The sequence below is a fragment of the Vanellus vanellus genome (genome assembly GCF_965231255.1).
Source record: "Vanellus vanellus genome assembly, chromosome: 9".
Lineage (NCBI taxonomy): Eukaryota > Metazoa > Chordata > Aves > Charadriiformes > Charadriidae > Vanellus > Vanellus vanellus.
In genome coordinates this window covers 14,817,365-14,836,708 of record NC_138914.1, presented here as the reverse complement: position 1 = coordinate 14,836,708, position 19,344 = coordinate 14,817,365, and the positions used below count along the sequence as shown (strand labels likewise).

The following is a 19,344-nucleotide window of genomic DNA, read 5'->3' as shown; positions in this document are numbered from 1 at the left end:
CTTCACTGTGAATTTGTCACCTGCATTGCAGGGTGTGCGACTGGGTGACAGCGTCACTGGGACTGCGCTGCCCAAGCCCAGCCATGCCCTGCGGGTGGAGGCTGGCTGCAGTGTGCCGAGCCCCTGCGACTCCAGCCCCTGCCCGGCCAACAGTGTCTGCAAGGATGAGTGGCAGAGCTACTCCTGCGTCTGCCAGCCAGGTATGGTCTGCAGTGCCCTGCCACCCCTTTGCTTTCCACGCTTGTATGTCTTCTCCTGTCCCCCTGTGGCTCTCTCCTGGCCTGTGACTGCACTCCTGTCCTTCCCTAGGGCAAGTCCGGGGCCCAGAAATCCCCACCAGATGCTCATTAGTTTTTATGGGGAACAAAATCCCTCCTGAGCTCTCTGAATGCACTCCTTGGTGCTCTGGCTCATCTCAGGGGGAAGGTGTTTGCTTTACACAGTGCTCTCTGTCCACACCTCAGGGTACTACGGAGGGGACTGCGTGGATGTGTGTCACCTCAACCCCTGCAAGAACAAGTCAGTGTGTCGCCGAAAGCCAGGCTCACCCCTGGGCTATGTGTGCGAGTGTGGAGGGAGCTTTTTCGGGCAATACTGTGAGCACAGGTGAGATGCAGAGCGTAGGGCAGGGCCATGGCTTCTGTGCCTGGCTCTGTGCTTCCCGCTCATCCTGGCTACGTGACTAGGGGCCTCTCAGTGCCACTTGGCTCCTTGGAGCTGCTGAGCAGCTGGGCTGGTGGGAGGAGAAGGCTCGGGAGTTTCAGTTGTAACAGCGGGGGTATTTCTCTCCCTAGGATGGACCAGCAGTGTCCAAAGGGCTGGTGGGGGAACCCGACCTGCGGCCCCTGTAACTGTAATGTGAACAAGGGCTTTGACCCCGACTGCAATAAAACCAACGGGCAGTGCCACTGCAAGGTGAGGAGCAGCTGTCCCCATGGGGACGTGCCCATGGCTTGCCTGGATCCCTACTCATCCTTCATGCTGTTCCTTGTCCCCTCAAAAGGCCTGGCAGCTGCCCAGGTCCTGCTTTGTGTGCCCACCTCTGGGCTGGATCCCTGCTCAGCTCTTCTGTGCAACTACGGTGATGCTGGGGGCAGTGGGGTCCTTCTAAATCGTGAGAGCCTGGCCCTTCTCTGCCCCAACTCCAGGGGTTCCCTAGGTGCCAGCCTCAGCTGCTGTCTCGATAGGCTGTCTGATGGCTGTCCCCTTCTCCCCCCAGGACTTCCACTACCGCCCCAAAGGCAGTGACACCTGCCTGCCTTGCGACTGCTACCCTGTGGGCTCCACCTCGCGCTCCTGCGACAAGGAGACGGGCCGGTGCTACTGCCGGCCCGGAGTCATTGGGCGCCAGTGCAATAGCTGTGACAGCCCTTTTGCTGAGGTGACGCCCAGCGGCTGCGAGGGTGAGTGTGGGCATGGTGGGAAGCTGTTGCTGTGGGACTTGGCATCAGTGGCCTTCCCCTGTGACTGGCCCCTTGGCGTGCGTGTCTCCACAGTGCTCTATGATGGCTGCCCCAAAAGCCTGAAGGCGGGTGTGTGGTGGCCCCAGACTAAGTTTGGCTTCTCGGCTGCGGTGCTGTGTCCCAAAGGCTCCTTGGGTGAGTGGGGGATGTGATGGGGAGGGGAGGGGGCAGCCTGACTGATCTGCTAGGGGCTGTAGCAGCTACAGCAATATCACTCTGTTGTTGTGCTGTCCCAGTCCTATTTAGCTGGGCTTGAGGGCTGGGAGAAGGAAGTTGGAGGAGAAAATGCTGCAGCCTGGGGGAGAGCAGAGGGGGCTGGCCACAGGGCTGGGAACAGGCTGTAGGGTCTAGGCCCATCACCTAACCCCAGGGCTGTGCTGTTCCCTTGCCCTTCGTCCCCACCTTCTGCCTGCTGCCTTTTGGTTTCAGCGGGCTTGAGGCTGGGGTCAGTCCTGGCATGGCAGCTTGGCACCCGCAGCACCTTGCTGCGGCTCTGCTTGCCTCATCACTGGGGTGCACTGCGAGGGGAGCAGGGCACAGTGTGCCATTAGGTGGGTGTCTCTGTTAGGAGTCACAGCCCAAGCTATAGGAGGCTGTTCTTGGTGACAACTAAGGTGTGAGCAGGGTGTCTGGGACTGCAAGGCAGCGTGAGCCCCAGGGGACAATACAAACCCTGTCCTTCTCCAGCCATTCGCCCCGGGAGGAGGCAGTTTCGGCTCCTAACTGTTGTTGCTTCTCTCCCTGGTTCTCTCGCCCTCCGTGTTCAGGCTTGAGGGGTGCAGGTAAGGTTTCTCCCACCTCCTTCCCCCTTGTGCTGTAAGAGCTGCACCACGTGGCTTTCCCTCCCTGCTCCCTGCCTGGCACCCTGCACACCTTTGCACTTTCCCTGCTGCTTCTGGAGCTGCCGAGTGTCTTCCCAATGCTTTGCCTGGCCTCACCGCTCCTACACGCCTGTTCCCTGCTCCCAGCACACTAACCAGCACAAACCCAGCTGCAGCCGCATGCAGCCCCTGCCACCTGTGGTCCTGAGCCTGCAGCTTTGGCTTTGGGCAGGTCTGCGCTCTGCTTCTCAGCTGGGATGGATGCTGGCTGTCCCAGACTGGTACCTGCTTGCTTAGGCTGAGAGGGAAAGGAGCTGGTGATGAGCAGTGGGTAGTGAGGCCAGGGAGGATATGACCGTGGGATGGAGGAAGGGGGAGCTGTTTGAGCAGGGGACAGTAGGACGGGGGCAGGAACTGATTGGCATGCTCAGCACAAGGTCCTCTTCCCTCTGCCTGGCTGGCAGGGGGAGGCAAAGGGACGCGGGTGGCTGGATCCTGCCCAGATCTGCAGCTGAGCCGATCTCTGTTGTCTGCTGGGGGAAGACCAGCATTGCGGAGGGTTCTTTGTTCTCCCTGCTCCCAGCTGCAATGGCACTAGTCCCTGTACTTCTGCAGCTGGGGGAAAGGTGGTAGGGGAGGACAGCTGGGAGCTGAAGATGGTGGGAAGGAGTACGCTAGTCACTGGAGCTTTTCCGAACAGCAACTGGAGTCTGCTCCAGGCTCCCTTTCCTTGTCCTGGGCACACTGCTGCCCTCTTCCAGCCATGGGTGCTTGGGTGGGCTCCTGTGCCCTGATGCTTTCCCCAGGAGAGCCTGGCTTGCAGTCCTACCAGGTACGCCGGGGATGCCTGGGTTCCTTTTGCTCAAAGTGTGTGTGGCAATGCTCCTGACCTAGGACACTGCTCTCCATGTTGGCTTTAGAAGCATGTTTGGTGGTGGTTAACAGCTGATCCCATTCGTTGCTGGTATCTTCGTTGCTGTGCAGTACTGCTTGGAACCCAGCCAGGGACTGGGGTCTTGCGTTGGGTACTGAACCCACACTGCTGTATGGGTCCTCCTCCATCACACTCCTCCATCCCACTGGGTTGCAGGGGCTGCTCTCTGAGGTGGGTTTGCCAGCCCCACAGCAGGGGTGTTGTCCTCCTAGAGTGACTTTGCCCTGTAGAGAGAGGCAGGACCTTAGCAGGCATTGCAGGCTGTCACCTGGGGGATGCCTAGAGCTGCATGGGCTTCTGTAGTTTGGGATCAAATGTGCCCCAAGGGCATGGACACATCCCCACCAGGAACCAGGGGCTTCTCCAGCCTGAGCCCTGCCAAGTCGCTCATTCCTCTTTGCAATTCTGTGTGATGGCACCTGGTGTGATGGAGCCCAGAAGCACACATAGGAACCCAGCTCCTGGAGAGGGAGGACAAGCAAGCAGCAGCTTGCTGAAGTGATGCAGAGCAAGGGTGGAATGGGTTGCCCTGGTGCAAAGCAGGAGGACAGCTTTGGGATGTTACAGGCCTTCCCCATCACTTGCTGGTGCTGCTCTTTGGGGTTAGCTGGTGCAGAGGGTCCCTGCTGGGGGAATGCAATAGGGGAGCCATGTATCCTGTGCTGAATTTCAGACATGCCCTTCCTCTGGGTTTTAGGTGCAGCCGTCAGACACTGTGATGAGGAGAAGGGTTGGCTGGAGCCAGATCTCTTCAACTGCACTTCACCTGCTTTCAAGGAGCTCTCCATGCTGGTAATCCTCTTTTGGCTCTGCAGCCCTGACAGAGCAGGAGCCATACAAGCAAGGGCTCACAGCCAGGTTTCAAAGAGGTCAGGTCTCTGTGGGTACCTAGAGTAGGAGAGAGCCTTGCCACAGTGCTCAGCACCTTTCTCTTCTCATCATCTGCCCCCAAATGCATCCTGTAGGAGTACTGATCTGAGCTGAAGTTCACTTGGCTTCATCTAATCCAAGTGTCCCCGTCAGAAATGACCTGTGTCCTGCCCCAGTATTTGAGAGGAAAACACATAACCCTTGTCTGGCCTGAATTGTTTGAAGCTGGCGGGATTTGTGCTTTGTGGGACATCTGTAGCCCCCAGACTCTGTCAGTGACAAACCAGTTTAAAATATCCAGGCAAGTTTATTAAACACTTGCATCTCACCTAGGCTGAATTGTAACTGAAGCCAGGAGAGTTTCCAGGGAAGTATTGCTAGATGCTTGCCCTGTCCTTTCATCTCCTTGGCCTCTGTTGTGTATGGCACTGGGTTAGCTGGGCCAGTGCAACCCCTGGTGTGTTGCTGGAGGCTTGTTGTCTGCCAGAGATGCTCCCTGTTCTAGTGACCACCACTGTGAGTGTCTGTGGCTTGTGCCATGGTTTCAGAAATAATCTCTGGGCCAAGCGGGGCCTGCAGCATCCCAGTTTCTCAGTGAGGATCCTGCTTAATTGTTTAATCCTCTCCTTTCTCCCCGCTGGTAGCTGGAGGGCTTGGAGAAGAACGAGACTGAGCTCAACACAATTGAAGCCAAGAAGCTGGCCCACCGGCTCCGGGCTGTGACAGACCACATGGACCACTACTTTGGCAACGACGTGCACATCACTTTCCGCCTGCTGTCCCGTCTCATGGCCTTTGAGAGCCAGCAGCGTGGCTTTGGCCTCACAGCCACGCAGGACGCCCACTTCAACGAGGTGAGTCCTTCCCCCAGATCAGAGTGGCTTCTGATGCTGCTTCTTTTGATCAGCCACCCTGAGCCTGGGTCTCTGAGGGAGTCGTGGATGTTGTGAAACCATGTCAGGAGCACTAGGCTCCTCAGAGCCACACAGACATTGGCCCACAGGAGCGAGACCTGTGGAGGTCACCTGCATGGTCGGGGCTGGAGCACAGGGTGGATGAGGAGAGTCAGACAGCTGGGTTTGCTCAGCCTGGGAAAGCAAAGGGAGATCTTATTGCTGCCTGCAAGTCCCTCATGGAAGGGGTGCGGGGAAGATGTCTCTGTAGGACACTGGTTGGTGAGCGTTGAGGGTAGGGGCCCATCATAGCAGAAAGTACCTCTTCCCCATGCCCTTGTGCTGCTATCTGGGTAGAGAGCATGGTGCTGCAGCCTAGGGGTGGTCAGGATGGGCCCCAAAGGCAGTGCTTCCCTCACCGCCTGACCCATATCTGTCCCATGCAGAACCTGCTGCGTGCAGGCAGCTCCGTACTGGCACCTGAGAATCGGGAGCACTGGGCGATGCTGCCACACAGCGAGCACGGCAGTGCCAGCCTCATGGAGCAGCTGCGGGACTACTCAGGCACGCTGGCCAGCAACATGAAACTCACCTACCTCAACCCTGTCGGCGTTGTCACCCCCAACATCAGTGAGTAGGAGCTGACTGGTGGTGGGGCCTGGCTGCAGTGGTGCAGAGCCACTCCTCCATCGCACCCTGTCCCGTTCTCATCTCACTTCACCTCAGTGAGGGTGCTGATAACATCCTATTTGGCTTTCTCAAACCATTCCTGCCTGCAGTAGGTGACACACCACCAAGAGCCAGCAGGGCCAAGAGTGTGCTGTCCGCTTTGTTACCTCCCAGTCTAGTGAAAAAGCTGCTGGCCTCATGGCAGAAGTACCCTGCCCTGTGGCAGAGCAAGGATTTGGGCTGGGAAGGAGCACTGTGGGTGCCCAAACACAGGACGTATCCACAACCCAGCCTGTGGCTCATACGGTCTTTTTGCCAGTGACTTCAAACCTGGGGTGCCGTGGAGCGTGGTTGCTCTCCAGGTACCTCTCCTAGAGCTGACTTTCACTCCCTTGCTCCTCCGCAGTGCTGAGCATCGATCGCATGGAGAACCACTCTCATATCCGCCGGCGCTACCCTCGCTACCACAGCAGCCTCTTCCGGGGCCAGCCCGCCTGGGACCCCCACACCCATGTTGTGCTGCCGCTGTCAGTGCTGAACCCCCCGAAAGCTGAAGGTGAGCACGTGAGCATCACTCGGGGAACAGTGTGGGTGGGTGTGGAAAGGAAGATGTGCCCCTGCTGAGACCTGGCTCTGTTAGAGGTCCACAAGTCACCCTTGAGACCTCAGAGCTTCTGACTTCACCACATCCCAAAGGCTCCTGGTGAGCTCACAAGCTGCCTTCAGCTGTGTGTTCTCACCATCCCCTTATGTGCCTCAGCTGTCCCCACGGTGGTGCCTGCACTGGCTGGGGGTGAAGGGAACTACACTGTGGAGAACTCCCCGAGGCAGGCACTGCCAGAGCCCGAGCCCGCTCTCACTGTGATCATCCTCATCATGTACCGCACTCTGGGGGGGCTGCTGCCTGCACGCTACCAGGTGGATCGCCGCAGCGTAAGGTATGTCCTCCTCCCCTTTGCCATCCACAAGCATCAGTGGAGAGAGTCTGACTGCACTCTGCTCTGCCCCCTCCGGCAATTGCTGAGTCTGTCTGCAATGACTTGAGTTTGGTTCTGAGACAGACAGTCCTGTGGTGCTCTGCCTGTTCGCCACGTTGGCATTGCTCTGCCCCATGTTTCCAGAATGCATGGCATGACCTGGGTAGAGCTGTTCCCTCTGAGACATCAGTGCAGGATGTCCAGGAAGTCTCCAGAGGGCTGCAGCTGTCAGTCATGGTGATGGTAGAGCTCTGTTGCTCCTTGCAGGCTCCCCAAGAATCCTGTGATGAACTCCCCCATCGTGAGCGTGTCTGTGTTCAGCAATCACACCTTCCTGCGGGGGCCCCTGGACACCCCTCTCGTGTTGGAATTTCACCTGCTGGAGACGGCCAACAGGAGCAAACCTCTCTGCGTCCAGTGGAACCACTCCAACCCGTGAGTCAAGCACAGCTGGGCCACGTGCTTTGAGCTGCTTTCCCCAGGCACCTCCTCGTTCCCCGAGTCTCCCTGGCCATGACAGGCTCTGTGCCTGGGCAGCACTGGGACATGGGAGTTTCTGCCCTCTCCCAGGGCATTCATTCCTGCTGGGAGGGCACAGTAGGGTCCTTGCAGGGCTCTGGCTCCAGTACTTCAGCTGTAGGAGTGCAGTTGTATCTGCTGGTAGAAAAGCCTTGCTAATCACCCCTCTTCTCTGCGGTTCCTTCCCCACACACCACACTCATCTGTCTTCTCTCCTAAGTGCGCTCTGCTTTTTGGTGGCTGCAGGACCAACCCCTCCGGCTTCTGGACAGCCAGGGACTGCGAGCTTGTGTACCGAAACACCACACACGTCCACTGCCAGTGCTCCCAGTTTGGCACCTTTGGGGTTCTGATGGATAGCTCGCACCGAGAGGTAACCTCAGCCTGCGTGGCTGTGGGCAGTGGTGGGGGTTGTTAGCCATTGTGCCCCAGAATAAGCAGGCACAGGCAGAAAATTCCCTGTGGGACACAAGTAGAGTCTGAGAACTCAGCAGGCTTCCCGCATCTCCCCCTAACACTGCCATTTGCCTTTGGTTCTCTGTTTATGCAGCAACTGGAAGGTGACCTGGAGACATTGGCAATTGTCACCTATTCCTTGGTGTCTCTGTCCTTGGTGGCTCTGCTGCTGACCTTCTCCTTCCTGACCTGCCTTAAAGGCCTCAAGTCCAACACACGTAGCATCCACTCCAACATATCGGTCACCCTCTTCTTCTCTGAGCTGCTCTTTCTCCTCGGCATCAACCACACTGAGAATCAGGTCTGTGGGCTTGAACAAGCAGGTCCTTGGGTGTGAGGCATGGATGATGCAGTTAGCGTGGGCACAGTGGGACCATCTCTGAGTGGCTTTTGTCTCCCCAGTTTCTTTGCACTGTGATTGCCATCCTCCTCCACTGCTTCTTCCTTTCCACCTTCGCCTGGCTTTTCGTCCAGGGCCTCCACATCTACCGAATGCAGACTGAAGCCCGCAATGTAAACTTTGGGGCCATGCGTTTCTACTACGCCATCGGCTGGGGAGTGCCTGCCATCATCACTGGTAAGAGCTACTTGTCCTACAGCCATGCCAAAAACGCTGGTTCTCAGCAGCCTCCTGATCCCCTGGTGTTGCCCGGCTCACTTACCCAGTGGGGAGACCTGAGGGTGGGCTTGACACAGCCAGCAGTGCTGTGGTGGTCAGCTGGGGACCACGTATCAAGAGCTGTCTTCTTGCCTCCTGGGGAGAAGTAATTCCTCAGCGCATCTCCCCATGGCTTGTTTGGGCACGGGGCTCCAGCTGTCCCAGGGCTTGTGGTTAAGGTCTCCTTGTTTCCTAAGCCTGCATGCTTAAGTGATTTGTTGCTGGCAGTGAATGCCAGCTGGGCTGTGTCAGGAACCCCAGGAGAAAAGGAAATAAAGGCCCTGGTGCTGGGGCTCACAGTCCTGGCTCTTTCCCCTGTGCCCAGAAGCCTGTACACAGGGCAAGGAACAGCGAGAAAGCCCCTTCACGGCCTTCAGTGCTGTGATGGGATCGACATGGCTTGGGCAAGTCCAAGGCTACTGGGTCTGGACCTGACCTCTCCCTTCCTCCCGCAGGGCTGGCCGTTGGCCTGGATCCTGAGGGCTATGGGAACCCCGACTTCTGCTGGATTTCCATTCATGATAAGCTGGTCTGGAGCTTTGCAGGCCCCATTACTGTCGTCATTGTGGTAAAACCCTGTCCTGTTTCACCCACAGCCCTCTCCTGCCTCCCTTCTCTGCACTATAGGCACTTGCCCCTTCCTTGGCTGCCCACTGCCTGCCCCCTTCTCTGTATTCTCCTTCCTCAGTCAGAGGCCCTCTTTCTGTCCTTCCTTGCTCCAGCCAAACTTGGGGGAGGCCATGGCTCGGGCATGAAGGGGAAAGGAGGGGATGTTCACATGGGCCTGGTGGACCTGGAGTCTGTCCATGCTCTGTGCTGGGGATGTCAGGTCAGAACCGACCCTTGGCACAGCTTCTAATCAGTGCCAACGCTTTCAGATGAATGGGGTTATGTTCCTGCTTGTGGCCAAGATGTCCTGTTCCCCAGGCCAAAAGGAGACTAAGAAGAAGTCGGTTCTGTGAGTATTAGTGGCCAAACTCCCAGCAGAGCTCCTGTGGTTTGTGGTTTTTAGCATTTTCAGTGATCATCCTCCCTCTTCCACCATCACAGTCTGTCCCTTTGTGCATCAGTGTCAGCCTTGCAGCCGCTCTCCTCTCCCACACCTGCTGGCCACATTAACCCTTCCTAAACTTTGTCTTTTCCTCTTGTTCCTACATCCCCATCTCCACACTGTCCCACCAGCCTGTCCCCCTTCGCCGCCTGCCCTCACAGCCACTCCTTATGGCTGCTTGGATTCAACACTCAGCCCTTGTCAACTCTCAGCACCTGCTTTTTCTTCTCCTACGTGCTTGTTCCAAGACTTCTCCCTGCTTCCTCCTGGGCCAGCCTTGGAGCTTGGCTCAGCTCTCTGTGACTCCAAATGACCCGTGTTGTTTGGGCCACCATGTTTGCCGTGTGTGATCCAGAAGGGAAAGGCCTGGGAGTCGGGGGGAGCCAAACCACTGTGCAGAGTTGAGCCTGCAGTGCTGGGCGCAGCAGGGAGGGCTAGGCAGGAGCGTGCTTTCCCCTCTGGATCGCTGTCTATGAGCACTAGACTGTAGATTAACAACACGCACTAACCTCTTGGTGTGTGTCTGTGTGCCTGTCTGTCTGTCTCTCTCTCTCCAGCATGACGTTACGGAGCTCCTTTGTTCTGCTTCTAGTTATTAGCACTACCTGGCTCTTTGGCCTCTTGGCTGTCAACAACAGTGTCCTGGCTTTCCACTACCTCTACACTGTCCTCTGCAGCCTCCAGGTAACTGCCCGGCCTCTGCCAGGGAAGGGCACAGGTCAGCCCAGGAGAGCATCTGTGTGGTCCCCACGACCGTGGAGAGTGGGTGCCCCATGCTGAGCCCCCAGCATCCTGCTGGGGTCCTTGTCCCTTCCATTGTCACCGCTGCGGCAGCAAGTGCCTTCTGCCAGTCCTTGCTGCTGTGCCCGTGGTGAGCGGTGGCATGGAGCAGGAGGTGTCTGTAAGGTGCTTGGTTCAAAGGTGACATCCAAGGGGCAGTGAGGACCAGCTTGGGAGGGAAGGGGTCTCCCTGCTCTCAGAGAGCAGAGCAAGAGAGTGGCCTGCAACAGAGGTGTCAGACACCCCAAATGTGACCCATGGCAGCACACTGCAGACCTCCTGCCACCACCATGGCTGGTGCTGCTGCAGGGGACCCTGCCAGCCACTCATTGGCTGCTGCCAGCCAGGGGGACATCCCACGCTTTCCTCCCTCATCCATGGCCACCATGGGGGTTAGTGCTGATCAGTGCCAAGGGGCTCTTTGGTGCGTCCCTGTCCTGTTGGCCACGAAGACTGACATGCTGGGCTCTGGAGGAGCCAGGGAGCAGCCAGGATCTGGTACTGTGGGTGAGCAGGTTGGCCAGCAGCAAGTGGCAGTCTCTCACAGTGTCTCTCCCCGCAGGGCCTGGCTGTGCTGGTCCTGTTTTGCGTGCTGAACGAAGAGGTGCAAGAGGCCTGGAAGCTGGTCTGCCTCGGCAAGAAGGGGCAGAGCGAGGAGGCCACAAGGAGCACACAGGTGGGTGAGAGCAGGACCAGACCAGGGGTCTGGGGACAGGCTGCCTGCCTGGGACAGGAGCAGATGGGGACGTCCCCACTTCCCCAGTGGGATGGCAGGCGTGGGTGGGAAGGCCATCCCCTGGGCTGCTGCAGTACCTCCTAAACAGGGCACGTGCCTCTCTCCTTGCCTCGCCAGGGCCCCAACGCCTACAACAACACAGCACTGTTTGAGGAGAGCGGGCTCATCCGCATCACCCTGGGGGCCTCCACCATCTCGTCGGTGAGCAGCGTGCGCTCTGCCCGCACCCACTCCAGCCAGCGGGCTTACCTCAGGTAGGGAGCAGCGTGGGGCTCTGGGACTGCCCGGGCAGAGCCGAGGTTTACTGCCACTGTGACCATTTGAGCCTCCTGTCTTCCAGAGACAACGTGACGGCCCGTCAGGGCTCTGCCCTTGATCACAGCCTGCTGGCTCATGCTGGCCCCACGGACATTGATGTGGCCATGTTCCACCGTGATGCCGGGGGAGGTAAGGCTCAGCCTGGTGCCCAGGTGTGGGGCTGACCCAGCGCATCCCAAATTAACTCCTGGCTTAAGGAAATCCTTCCTGTTGCAGGCTCTGGCTGTACAGTTTCATCCTCCACCCTGTATTCAGGTGTGACTCCCAAACACGCCGTGGATAGGAAGGAGAGGCAGCAGCTGTGTCTCATAGCACAGCCGCCTCCTGGACAGACAGCAAAGGGCACAGCCAGTCTCCAAGGAGCTAGAAATGGAGGAGGCAAAAGCAGGGGACATATGCTGTTGTGGGGTCTGTGGGGATACTGGGCTCCCCGGTACAGCACAGGCACTGACCCACTGGAGTGAGACTGGTAGGGGCCACCCTCGTGGCCGGGGCTGGGGCATGGGACAGGCAAGCAGAGGCTGAGGGAGGTGGGTTTGCTCAGCCTGGAAGAAGAGGAGGCAAAGGGGATCTTACAGATGTTTGCAGCTGCCTTACGGGGAGGTGCAGTGAGATGGAGCCAGGCTCCTCTCATGAGTGCCTGGGGAAAGAGCAGGGGGAGCAGGCACAGGCCGCTGCCATGGGAAGGGCAGTGAGGGGTCATGCAGGCTGTTGCCCTCATGAGGGTGGTCAGCCCTGGGGTGGTTCTGCCTTCCCAGAGGCAGTCGGAACCTGTCTGTCCCTGTCCTGGGCAGGGGTCCGAGCAGAGGCCTCTGGGTCCCTCCCTGCCTGTTATTTCGTCATTTGGTCATTTAACTGACATATGCTCACAGGCACAAGTCTGTCCTTTCCCATTTGGGCTGAAAAGCCTTGCCCACCTTCATTCCAAATGTCACCCCAACACACGCTGTGTCCCTACAGACCAGGACTCTGACTCGGACAGTGACCTGTCTCTGGATGAAGAGCGCAGCCTCTCCATCCCGTCCTCAGAGAGTGAGGAGAACGTGCGCCTGCGGGGCCGCTTCCAGCGCCAGTTCAAGCGGGCGGCGCACAGTGAACGCCTCCTCACTAACCCCACCAACACCACTCCCAAAGGCAAGTCCCAGGGGCTCTGGCAGGGGAAAGAGTGAGCTCAGGTCCCTGAGCCCAGGCCATGTCCTGATGACTTCAGTTGCTGCTCACAGAAATATTCTCTCTCTCTCTTTCTTCCCTGGGGCTTGTCCTGCTGTGTCCTTCACTAGACGTGGATGGCAACGACCTCATGTCGTACTGGCCAGCTCTGGGTGAGTGCGAGGTTCACCCCTGCTCCCTGCAGAAGTGGGGCTCAGAGCGGAAGCTGGGATTTGACATCAACAAGGATGCGGCCAACAATAATCAGCCAGACCTGGCTTTGACCAGTGGGGACGAGAACTCCCTCACCCAGACCCAACGGCAAAGAAAAGGTAATGGCCTGGAGCAAGCAGGCAAGGGTGGCCTGGCTGGTCTCAGGGACGTGGCCCTGAAGAGGCTCAGCATCAGATCCATCTTGTTGTGTCCTTGGGGAGGTATGGCTTATCTCCCCCAGCTTTCATGCTCTTGTCGCTGTTATGCAAAGATTTGACTTCTTTCTCTGTCCGGTACAGGGATTTTGAAGAACCGCCTCCAGTACCCTCCGACTCTCCAAGGCTTGCCATCTGTCGGCAGGATGACCAACGAGCTGACATGGTACAAGACCTCCACACTGGGTCACAGGGCTGTCCCCGCCGCCTCCTATGGCAGGATTTACTCTGGGGCGGGCAGTCTGTCGCAGCCAGCAAGCCGGTACTCATCACGGGAGCAGCTTGACATGCTGATGAGGAGACAGATGTCTCGGGAGCAGCTGAGCAGACACAACTCAGGAGAGTGCTTGGAAGCCATGCCCAGCCGTCACGGGTCCAGGGAGGAGCTGGACACCATCCCGAGCAGGCATGGGTCTACTGAACACCTGGAAAGTATCCCAAGCAGACATGGGTCTAGGGAAAACTTGGATCTACTGGCTGCTAGGCCCAGTCAGAGAGATCATGGGAACACACTGCCCCGGAGGCAGGGCTCCAGAGACCACCTTGACACTTTACCCTGCAGATTTGGGTCAAGAGAGCAGCTAGACTGTGGGCCAGTAAGAGAGGTCTCTAGAGAGTGGCTGAACACATTGCCAAGTAGGCACGTGTCCAGAGACCGAATAGACATGTTGCCAAGTCGAGATACTTCTCGAGAACAATTGGATTTGCTTTCTAGAAGACAGCCTTCAAGGGACCAGCTAGCATCAGCTAGACAAACATCAAGGGAGCAGCTGGACTTTCTCTCCAGAAGATCTAATTCCAGAGAGCCTCTGGACGCAGTGCCTAGCAGGCATCCCTCACAGGATAACCTGGGGAATCTCTCTAGGAGGCAGCTGTCTAGGGAAAGCCTAGAGCCGCTATCAAGGAGACAGCCTTCTAGAGAGAACCTGGAGGCCGTTCCCAGCCGACATCCATCCACTGAACAGTTAGATATCCTTTCTTCCATCCTTGCTTCTTTTAACTCTTCCGTCCTGTCTTCGGTGCAATCTTCCAGCACGCCTTCAGGCCCCCAGACCACCGCCACCCCTTCTGCCATGCAGACCTCCTCGGCACCTTCTGCAATGTGCCCCTCAACGCCTCGCTCCACCACTTCTCACAGCATTTCAGAGCTGTCACCAGACTCGGAGTAAGTGTGTCTCTTCTTCAGCCAGGCCTTGTTCAGCTGATCTTATGCGTCATCCACCTGCCTGGCTTCTTCCCTAAGGGGGTTTGGTTTGGGGGGAGAGGACTGTGTAAGGGTGAGCCCCCAGGGTGAGTGGCAGATGTCTCCTGGTCCTGAATAGTGACCAGGTAAGGAGAACCCTCAGGTGTAACAGCTCTTGGGCGCTCAGTGCAGCATGAGCAGAAACATCAGTGTATCTGAGTCTGCTCGCTTTGCCAGAAGCGATGGCCTTCACTTGTGGCCTGTGGAGGCTCAGGGAAGATGCCTTGTGCAGCCAGGCTGACCTCATGGCTGGTCCCCTTGCTCAGTGCCAGCTCTAAGTCCCAATAAGCGCATGTGTGTGAGGGCCAGGCTGGCTGGAAAGGAGGAGGGGGCCCAAGTCCTACAGGACCCCTACCTGCCTCAGCCACGTTTCTCCCCAAGGACCCTGTCCCAATCTGTCATTTCTTCCTCTCCATCTCTGCTCCCTGCTGGTACTGATCCCATCCCTCCTTTCCTCTTCCCTGAACTCAGGGACTTGGAAACAGTTGTTCCTGCCCTGACACAGAAGTGGGTTTCTAAGAAGTCTGTCCCCATCTGGCATAGCAGGGGGAGGCAGCTGGAGCCCAGGGGAGATGTCATGGCTTAACGCTGTTTTTCTTTCCTCCAAGAAGAATAACGAGAAACGAGGGCCATTCCTGAGGGGCCGAAGCTGTCTGCAAGAAAGACAGAAGAAGCAGGGCCCTTTGCCTAGCCAGGCGCTGCCAGCTGAGGTTTGGTGTCCCCAGGGGGCAGGGGCCAAAACTGATGGTGATCAGAGGCCCAAAACCGACCCTGCCTTCCCCTCCCCTCTGGGCTGAGGGGCCGGCAGCCGCACCACCCACTGCCAGGAGCCTTCGGGCTCTCAGCTGCCACCGTGCTCCCCGTCGTCTGCCTGGTGTGACAGGTATGGCAGGAGCCTGCTCGGGCGAGGGTGGCTTCTCCAACCCGCTGGGGTCCTCTGTGACCCATTTGTATGCAGGGTGTGCGTGTGTGTGCACGGAGGGTGGGCAGGGGCAGGGGGATGGAAACGGAGCCCAGGATATGGGGGAGGGGGAGGGTTTTCTACCTTTTTGTATCTTTGTAATCAGAGAGAAAAGAAATTTCTATGGTTATTTTTACGGATGGTCTGTTCCCAGGACCTGGAGCATTGTCTCATCAACAGCCCTCTGCCGGCTTCCTGGGGGTACCAGGAACTGTGATCCCGGTGGGCTGGAGGGACAGCGCCAGGCAGCCCTCGTGGCTTTGCCAGCACCACTCCGTCCCATCCCCATTGCAGGGCAGATAGTCCTGCTGCCCCTCTTGCCCTCCCACCTTGTGCAGCTCCGCACATGTCTCAGCGCCGTCCTCCTGTCTGGTGTCCTTCCAGCCCCTGCAGCTGTGCTGGCCCTGCAGCCAGGCCCCCCTCTGCCGTCCCATGAGACCCCCCCTTGGGGCTGCCCCCCATCTGTGAGCCAGGGCTGTGCGCTAGTGAGAGCACAAGTGAGTGGGGCAGCAAATTCGGCACTAAGGAAACAAGCTTTGCTTTTCAGTCCCCTCCTGTAAGCGCTGGTTTCCTCCACTCGGCAAATGAGCACTGAGTTTTTACCCATTGTATGTTGTGCTCTTTAGCCTGTGTGTTGTAGAGCAAACCTGTTGGTTTGTGTGTCCGGGCAAGGACCTGGATGTCCCTAGCCCTGCTCAGCAGCAGGTGAAGCTGTTCCCAGAGCTGGTGCTCACCCTGTGGAGCACTAGCATCTCCACCAGTCCAGTCTCAGGGTCCAGCATTGCCCATGAAAGTTGTATCTAGCTGGTTCCTTGTGGGCTCTGCGTACATACGCACACATCCCTGTGCTCTCTGGCTGGCAGTGGACCCCATCTCAGAGTGGCCTGGATTTTGGGAGACGGAGATAAACAGCACATTGCCCTCTCTGAAAATTCAGGCTGCCCTGATGGTTTCTCTGCTCGGCCGGGAGCCTGGCCCTGGGCTCCCACTGGCCCCGCCGCGAGGCAACACTCCTCTGTGCCTACCCCAGCCTTGGGCCAGGGGCAGCCGGCTCGGGGGGCCGGCACGCTCCCTTTCACCTGCCGAGCATGGTGCCTCTGCTCGGCTGCCCCCGTGGTGCTCTCGGGGCTGCGTGACAGCACGCTCCTCACTGCCTTACTGCCACACTGCTGTAGCTTCTTACTGCAGCCCAGCCTGACATGTTTACAGGAGAGGACTTGTGCTGCTGTCCTCCGGGAAGGCTAAGGCCTCTCGGCTGTGTCCCCGAGTCAGTGGGGAGGACGTGGAGGGGACAGAGGGGCTGGGTGATGGGCTTGCTGCCGCCCTCCTCCCAGGGATGGGGAGGGACGGGCCTGCTGACATGTTTACATGCCATTTGGGACCGGCACGCAGAGTGAAAGCCTGCTGGCCCCAGGTGCCAGGAACAGCTGGTCCCCTCCATGCTGCCCATTTTTGCCTTTGCGAACAAACTCGTTTACACGTTTCTCTCCGGCTGCGCAACACCGGAGCCCTGGCCTGTGCCTCAGCCAGCACCACGTTACCCCTTTGGCACCCCGGTGGGTACCCATGTCCTGTCCCTGCCATGCCGCCAGATTGGGCACGAGAGTGCTTTTTGTGTTGGTGCCAAACGGAGAGCAAGTGACAAGTGCCAAAAAAAGAAGAGAGCAGCGGAGCCAGTGGCTGTCCCCACGGAGCTGGGCCAGCCAAGAAGCAGGAGTCAGTCTGTGGCTCGGTCCCTGATTGTAGTGCTGTGGCCTGGGCTCTGGGGAGCATCCTCCTTGGATTTAGGTTTGGGTTTGTTTCTTTGGGGGGGGTTGGTTGAGTTTTTTTTTCCTCTCTCCATCTCCCGATTCTGTGGGCAGGGAGCAGGGAGACGCCCATGCCTCCCCCACCCAGCTGTGTAAAAGTGTATGATGGAAGCGCCAGATTTGGAAATAAAAGTCTATAAAATGGTGCTGGCCTCTCTGCCGTCTCTCCCTGCACTCAGGAACTATGGCTGGAGCTGCAGGCGCAGCACCGGGGCTTGAGGCGATGCTGGGAGGGGACCGGGGCAGGAGCTCGCAGCCAGCTCCTGGGCTGAAGGCAAGTCACTGTGGCCCGAAGCGAGGTGACAGGGACCTGAGGTGCTGCCAGTTGCTTGAACATGGCTGTGTGTGGGCCAGTTCACCCAGAGATGGGGTCAGCTGTGGTGGTTCCTAGTGGCCCCGGCGCTGGCTGGCAGGTACCGCGGTGGCTGTGGTTAGCTTTGGGGCTCATGCCTGGGCTGTGGGGACAAAGGGGGAAGTGGGAGGAGGAGAGGCTGAGTGTGATCCCGGTGCCTTCTGTCCCTCCCTTTCTTGCTGTTGGAGAGGAAGGAGCAGGTGAGCAAAGGGCAGTATTGATCCGTGGCAACCTGAGCAAGGGTCGCCACTGATGAGTGTGGACCCTCGGTCCCTCATGGGCTCCCTCCTTAGCGCTGCCCTGAGCCTGACCCAGCCCAGGGCGGCCCTTGAGCACTGGGGGCTGAGCTCACGGTGGCTGCCAGGGAGTCCCGTGTTGGTGGTGCTGGGTGGTCCTGACCTGCAGCTCTTCCTGAAGCTGGCCTGGGGGTGAGGGGCCAGGGAGGGCTGGCGGGGGGCTGGGGTGGCTGAGGGGGAGCCACGAGCAGAGCAGCTGCCCCGTGATGCGGGTGGGGGGCTGGGGGCTGGGGGTTGGGGTGCAGGAAGCCGCAATAAGGAGGCAGTAAATGGTACCTGGTGCTATCAACTGCTACCAAACAGGAGCCCTGTGACAGCCTTTGCTTCCATGCCAGGTGAGCAGATAAAGGATGGGGAGGTGCCAGCTCCATGCGGGTGCCTGTGCCAGCATTGGCATGCCGCCACCGGGTCACAGTGGGACTGATGGGCATGGGGGTGGGACAGTGTGGTGTTGGGGATGTGGCAGAGGCTGAGGGGAGCAGACTCAGCCCCGCTGCTGAAAGGCAGCTGAGGAGTCCGCATGTGGCTGCTGTGGGACCTGGGTTGTGCAAGCCAAGGTGGCCACTGGCTGCTTCGCCTCCAGCGAGCCGGGATGGGAATGAGTCTCTCCGACTTCAGAGAACGTGGTCCTGGGTGTCATCATTCAGGCCACACACCAGCCCCATCCCACCACCCGTGGCACCCAGGACTCCCCAGTGCCCTGCCCTGCCCACCGGCTTCAACCTGGCACCAGTCAGCCCAGACCATGGGTGCCTGCATCTCCACTGCTGTGCTCTGTGGGCCTGCGCCAAGCGTGACTCACATATTCTCTGAAACCAGTGGTGGTACCAGATCGTGGTGGAGCCCAGGAAGGTGTGATGGGTTCAGCAGAGCTCGAGTGCCCGCTGGGGACCTTTGGAACAAGATAACGGCTGGGTCGATGCACTGGGGTAAAGCGGGGCATTCCGCAGGGCACAGCACACCCGTTTCCAGCAGGTAAGCAGCGGCTGGAGCAGTGCCCTGGGGAGGTGAGTGGTGGCAGCCCTTGGCGGGAGGTTGGCACCAGGATGTGCCCAGCAGCAAGAAGACCCCTGCCCTGTGCCTGGCACAGGTGCTGGGGCACAGCAGCACCCTGGGAACAGCTGTGGGCCAGCAGCTGAAGCTGACCAGGACAATCCCCAGGATGGGATGGCCCTGGGGACAGCAGTGACAGCGCTGGGCCTGCCACAGCCAGGGCACCCAGCACAACAGGGCAGTGGGAGAGCATGGCGGGTGCCAGAGAGCAGCGGGGCTGGGAAATGGGCAACTCCTCGGAAGGGCAGGAGGCAGGGCAGGAGGCAGGGAGCGGTGTCTCAAAGATCAAGGGCAAGTATTAATAAGAGAGAACAGAGTGTGCACCTGGCTGGAGGCACCTGACCGGCTTGGGCACAGCAGGTAGGAGGGCTGGGGGAAAAAGGGGGACTTGGGCTGGCACAGCTCTGGGAACCACACGAGTGGCTTGCGGGTCTGGTCGTGAGTGGGTGAGCATCTCAGGACTGGTTGGGGCCACTGGCTGGGTGAGCCTGCTGGGACGGTGGCATCTCTCGGCTTGAGCCCTGAGCAAGGTGCCTCGGTCCCACCGTCCCGGCCCCGCAAAGGGAGAGGCCTCATCCCAGCCCTGCTCCTCCCTGCCCTTGCGCTCAGCCCGCTCTGCAGCACAGGGAGCTGGGGAGGGCGCTGGTGGAGAGATGGTGAGCCCGTGACGCTCGCCGGGGATTGACATTCCTGCTCCCCTCATGTGTAAAGGGACAAAGTCTGCAGACGGGGCTGTGGGGTGGCTGGGGCTTTGCTCGGTGGCTGTGGTAGCCTGCTGCCCTGGCTGCACCGTGGTATGTGCAGGAGAAGGGTGGTTGGCATCGAGGGGGGTTGTGCCTGGGCAGCCCCCACGCGTGCCACTGGGGCAGACGGGGCTGGCGTGGGGCAGGAGGAGGCAATGCTGATAGC

General features: G+C 59.0%; 1 protein-coding gene across 1 annotated transcript in view; it reads left to right on the top strand.

Annotated features, from left to right (window-relative positions):
* CELSR3 (cadherin EGF LAG seven-pass G-type receptor 3) overlaps positions 1–14,949 on the top strand; it is a gene marked incomplete at its 5' end in the record, with an annotated part of 33,459 nt that extends 18,510 nt beyond the window's left edge. The window contains 25 exons of the mRNA XM_082487697.1: positions 32–200; positions 465–606; positions 795–915; positions 1,220–1,403; positions 1,497–1,598; positions 2,231–2,245; positions 3,916–4,010; positions 4,733–4,942; positions 5,428–5,611; positions 6,057–6,206; positions 6,411–6,588; positions 6,895–7,062; positions 7,393–7,519; positions 7,697–7,903; positions 8,005–8,179; positions 8,716–8,828; positions 9,139–9,218; positions 9,869–9,995; positions 10,654–10,767; positions 10,945–11,081; positions 11,168–11,274; positions 12,106–12,279; positions 12,426–12,626; positions 12,807–13,887; positions 14,577–14,949. Of these exons, the coding sequence (XP_082343823.1) occupies positions 32–200; positions 465–606; positions 795–915; positions 1,220–1,403; positions 1,497–1,598; positions 2,231–2,245; positions 3,916–4,010; positions 4,733–4,942; positions 5,428–5,611; positions 6,057–6,206; positions 6,411–6,588; positions 6,895–7,062; positions 7,393–7,519; positions 7,697–7,903; positions 8,005–8,179; positions 8,716–8,828; positions 9,139–9,218; positions 9,869–9,995; positions 10,654–10,767; positions 10,945–11,081; positions 11,168–11,274; positions 12,106–12,279; positions 12,426–12,626; positions 12,807–13,887; positions 14,577–14,604 (4,389 nt within the window). The 3' untranslated portion in view covers positions 14,605–14,949. The remainder of the gene's footprint in view (positions 1–31; positions 201–464; positions 607–794; positions 916–1,219; positions 1,404–1,496; positions 1,599–2,230; positions 2,246–3,915; positions 4,011–4,732; positions 4,943–5,427; positions 5,612–6,056; positions 6,207–6,410; positions 6,589–6,894; positions 7,063–7,392; positions 7,520–7,696; positions 7,904–8,004; positions 8,180–8,715; positions 8,829–9,138; positions 9,219–9,868; positions 9,996–10,653; positions 10,768–10,944; positions 11,082–11,167; positions 11,275–12,105; positions 12,280–12,425; positions 12,627–12,806; positions 13,888–14,576) is intronic.
* Positions 14,950–19,344: the final 4,395 nt, after the last annotated feature.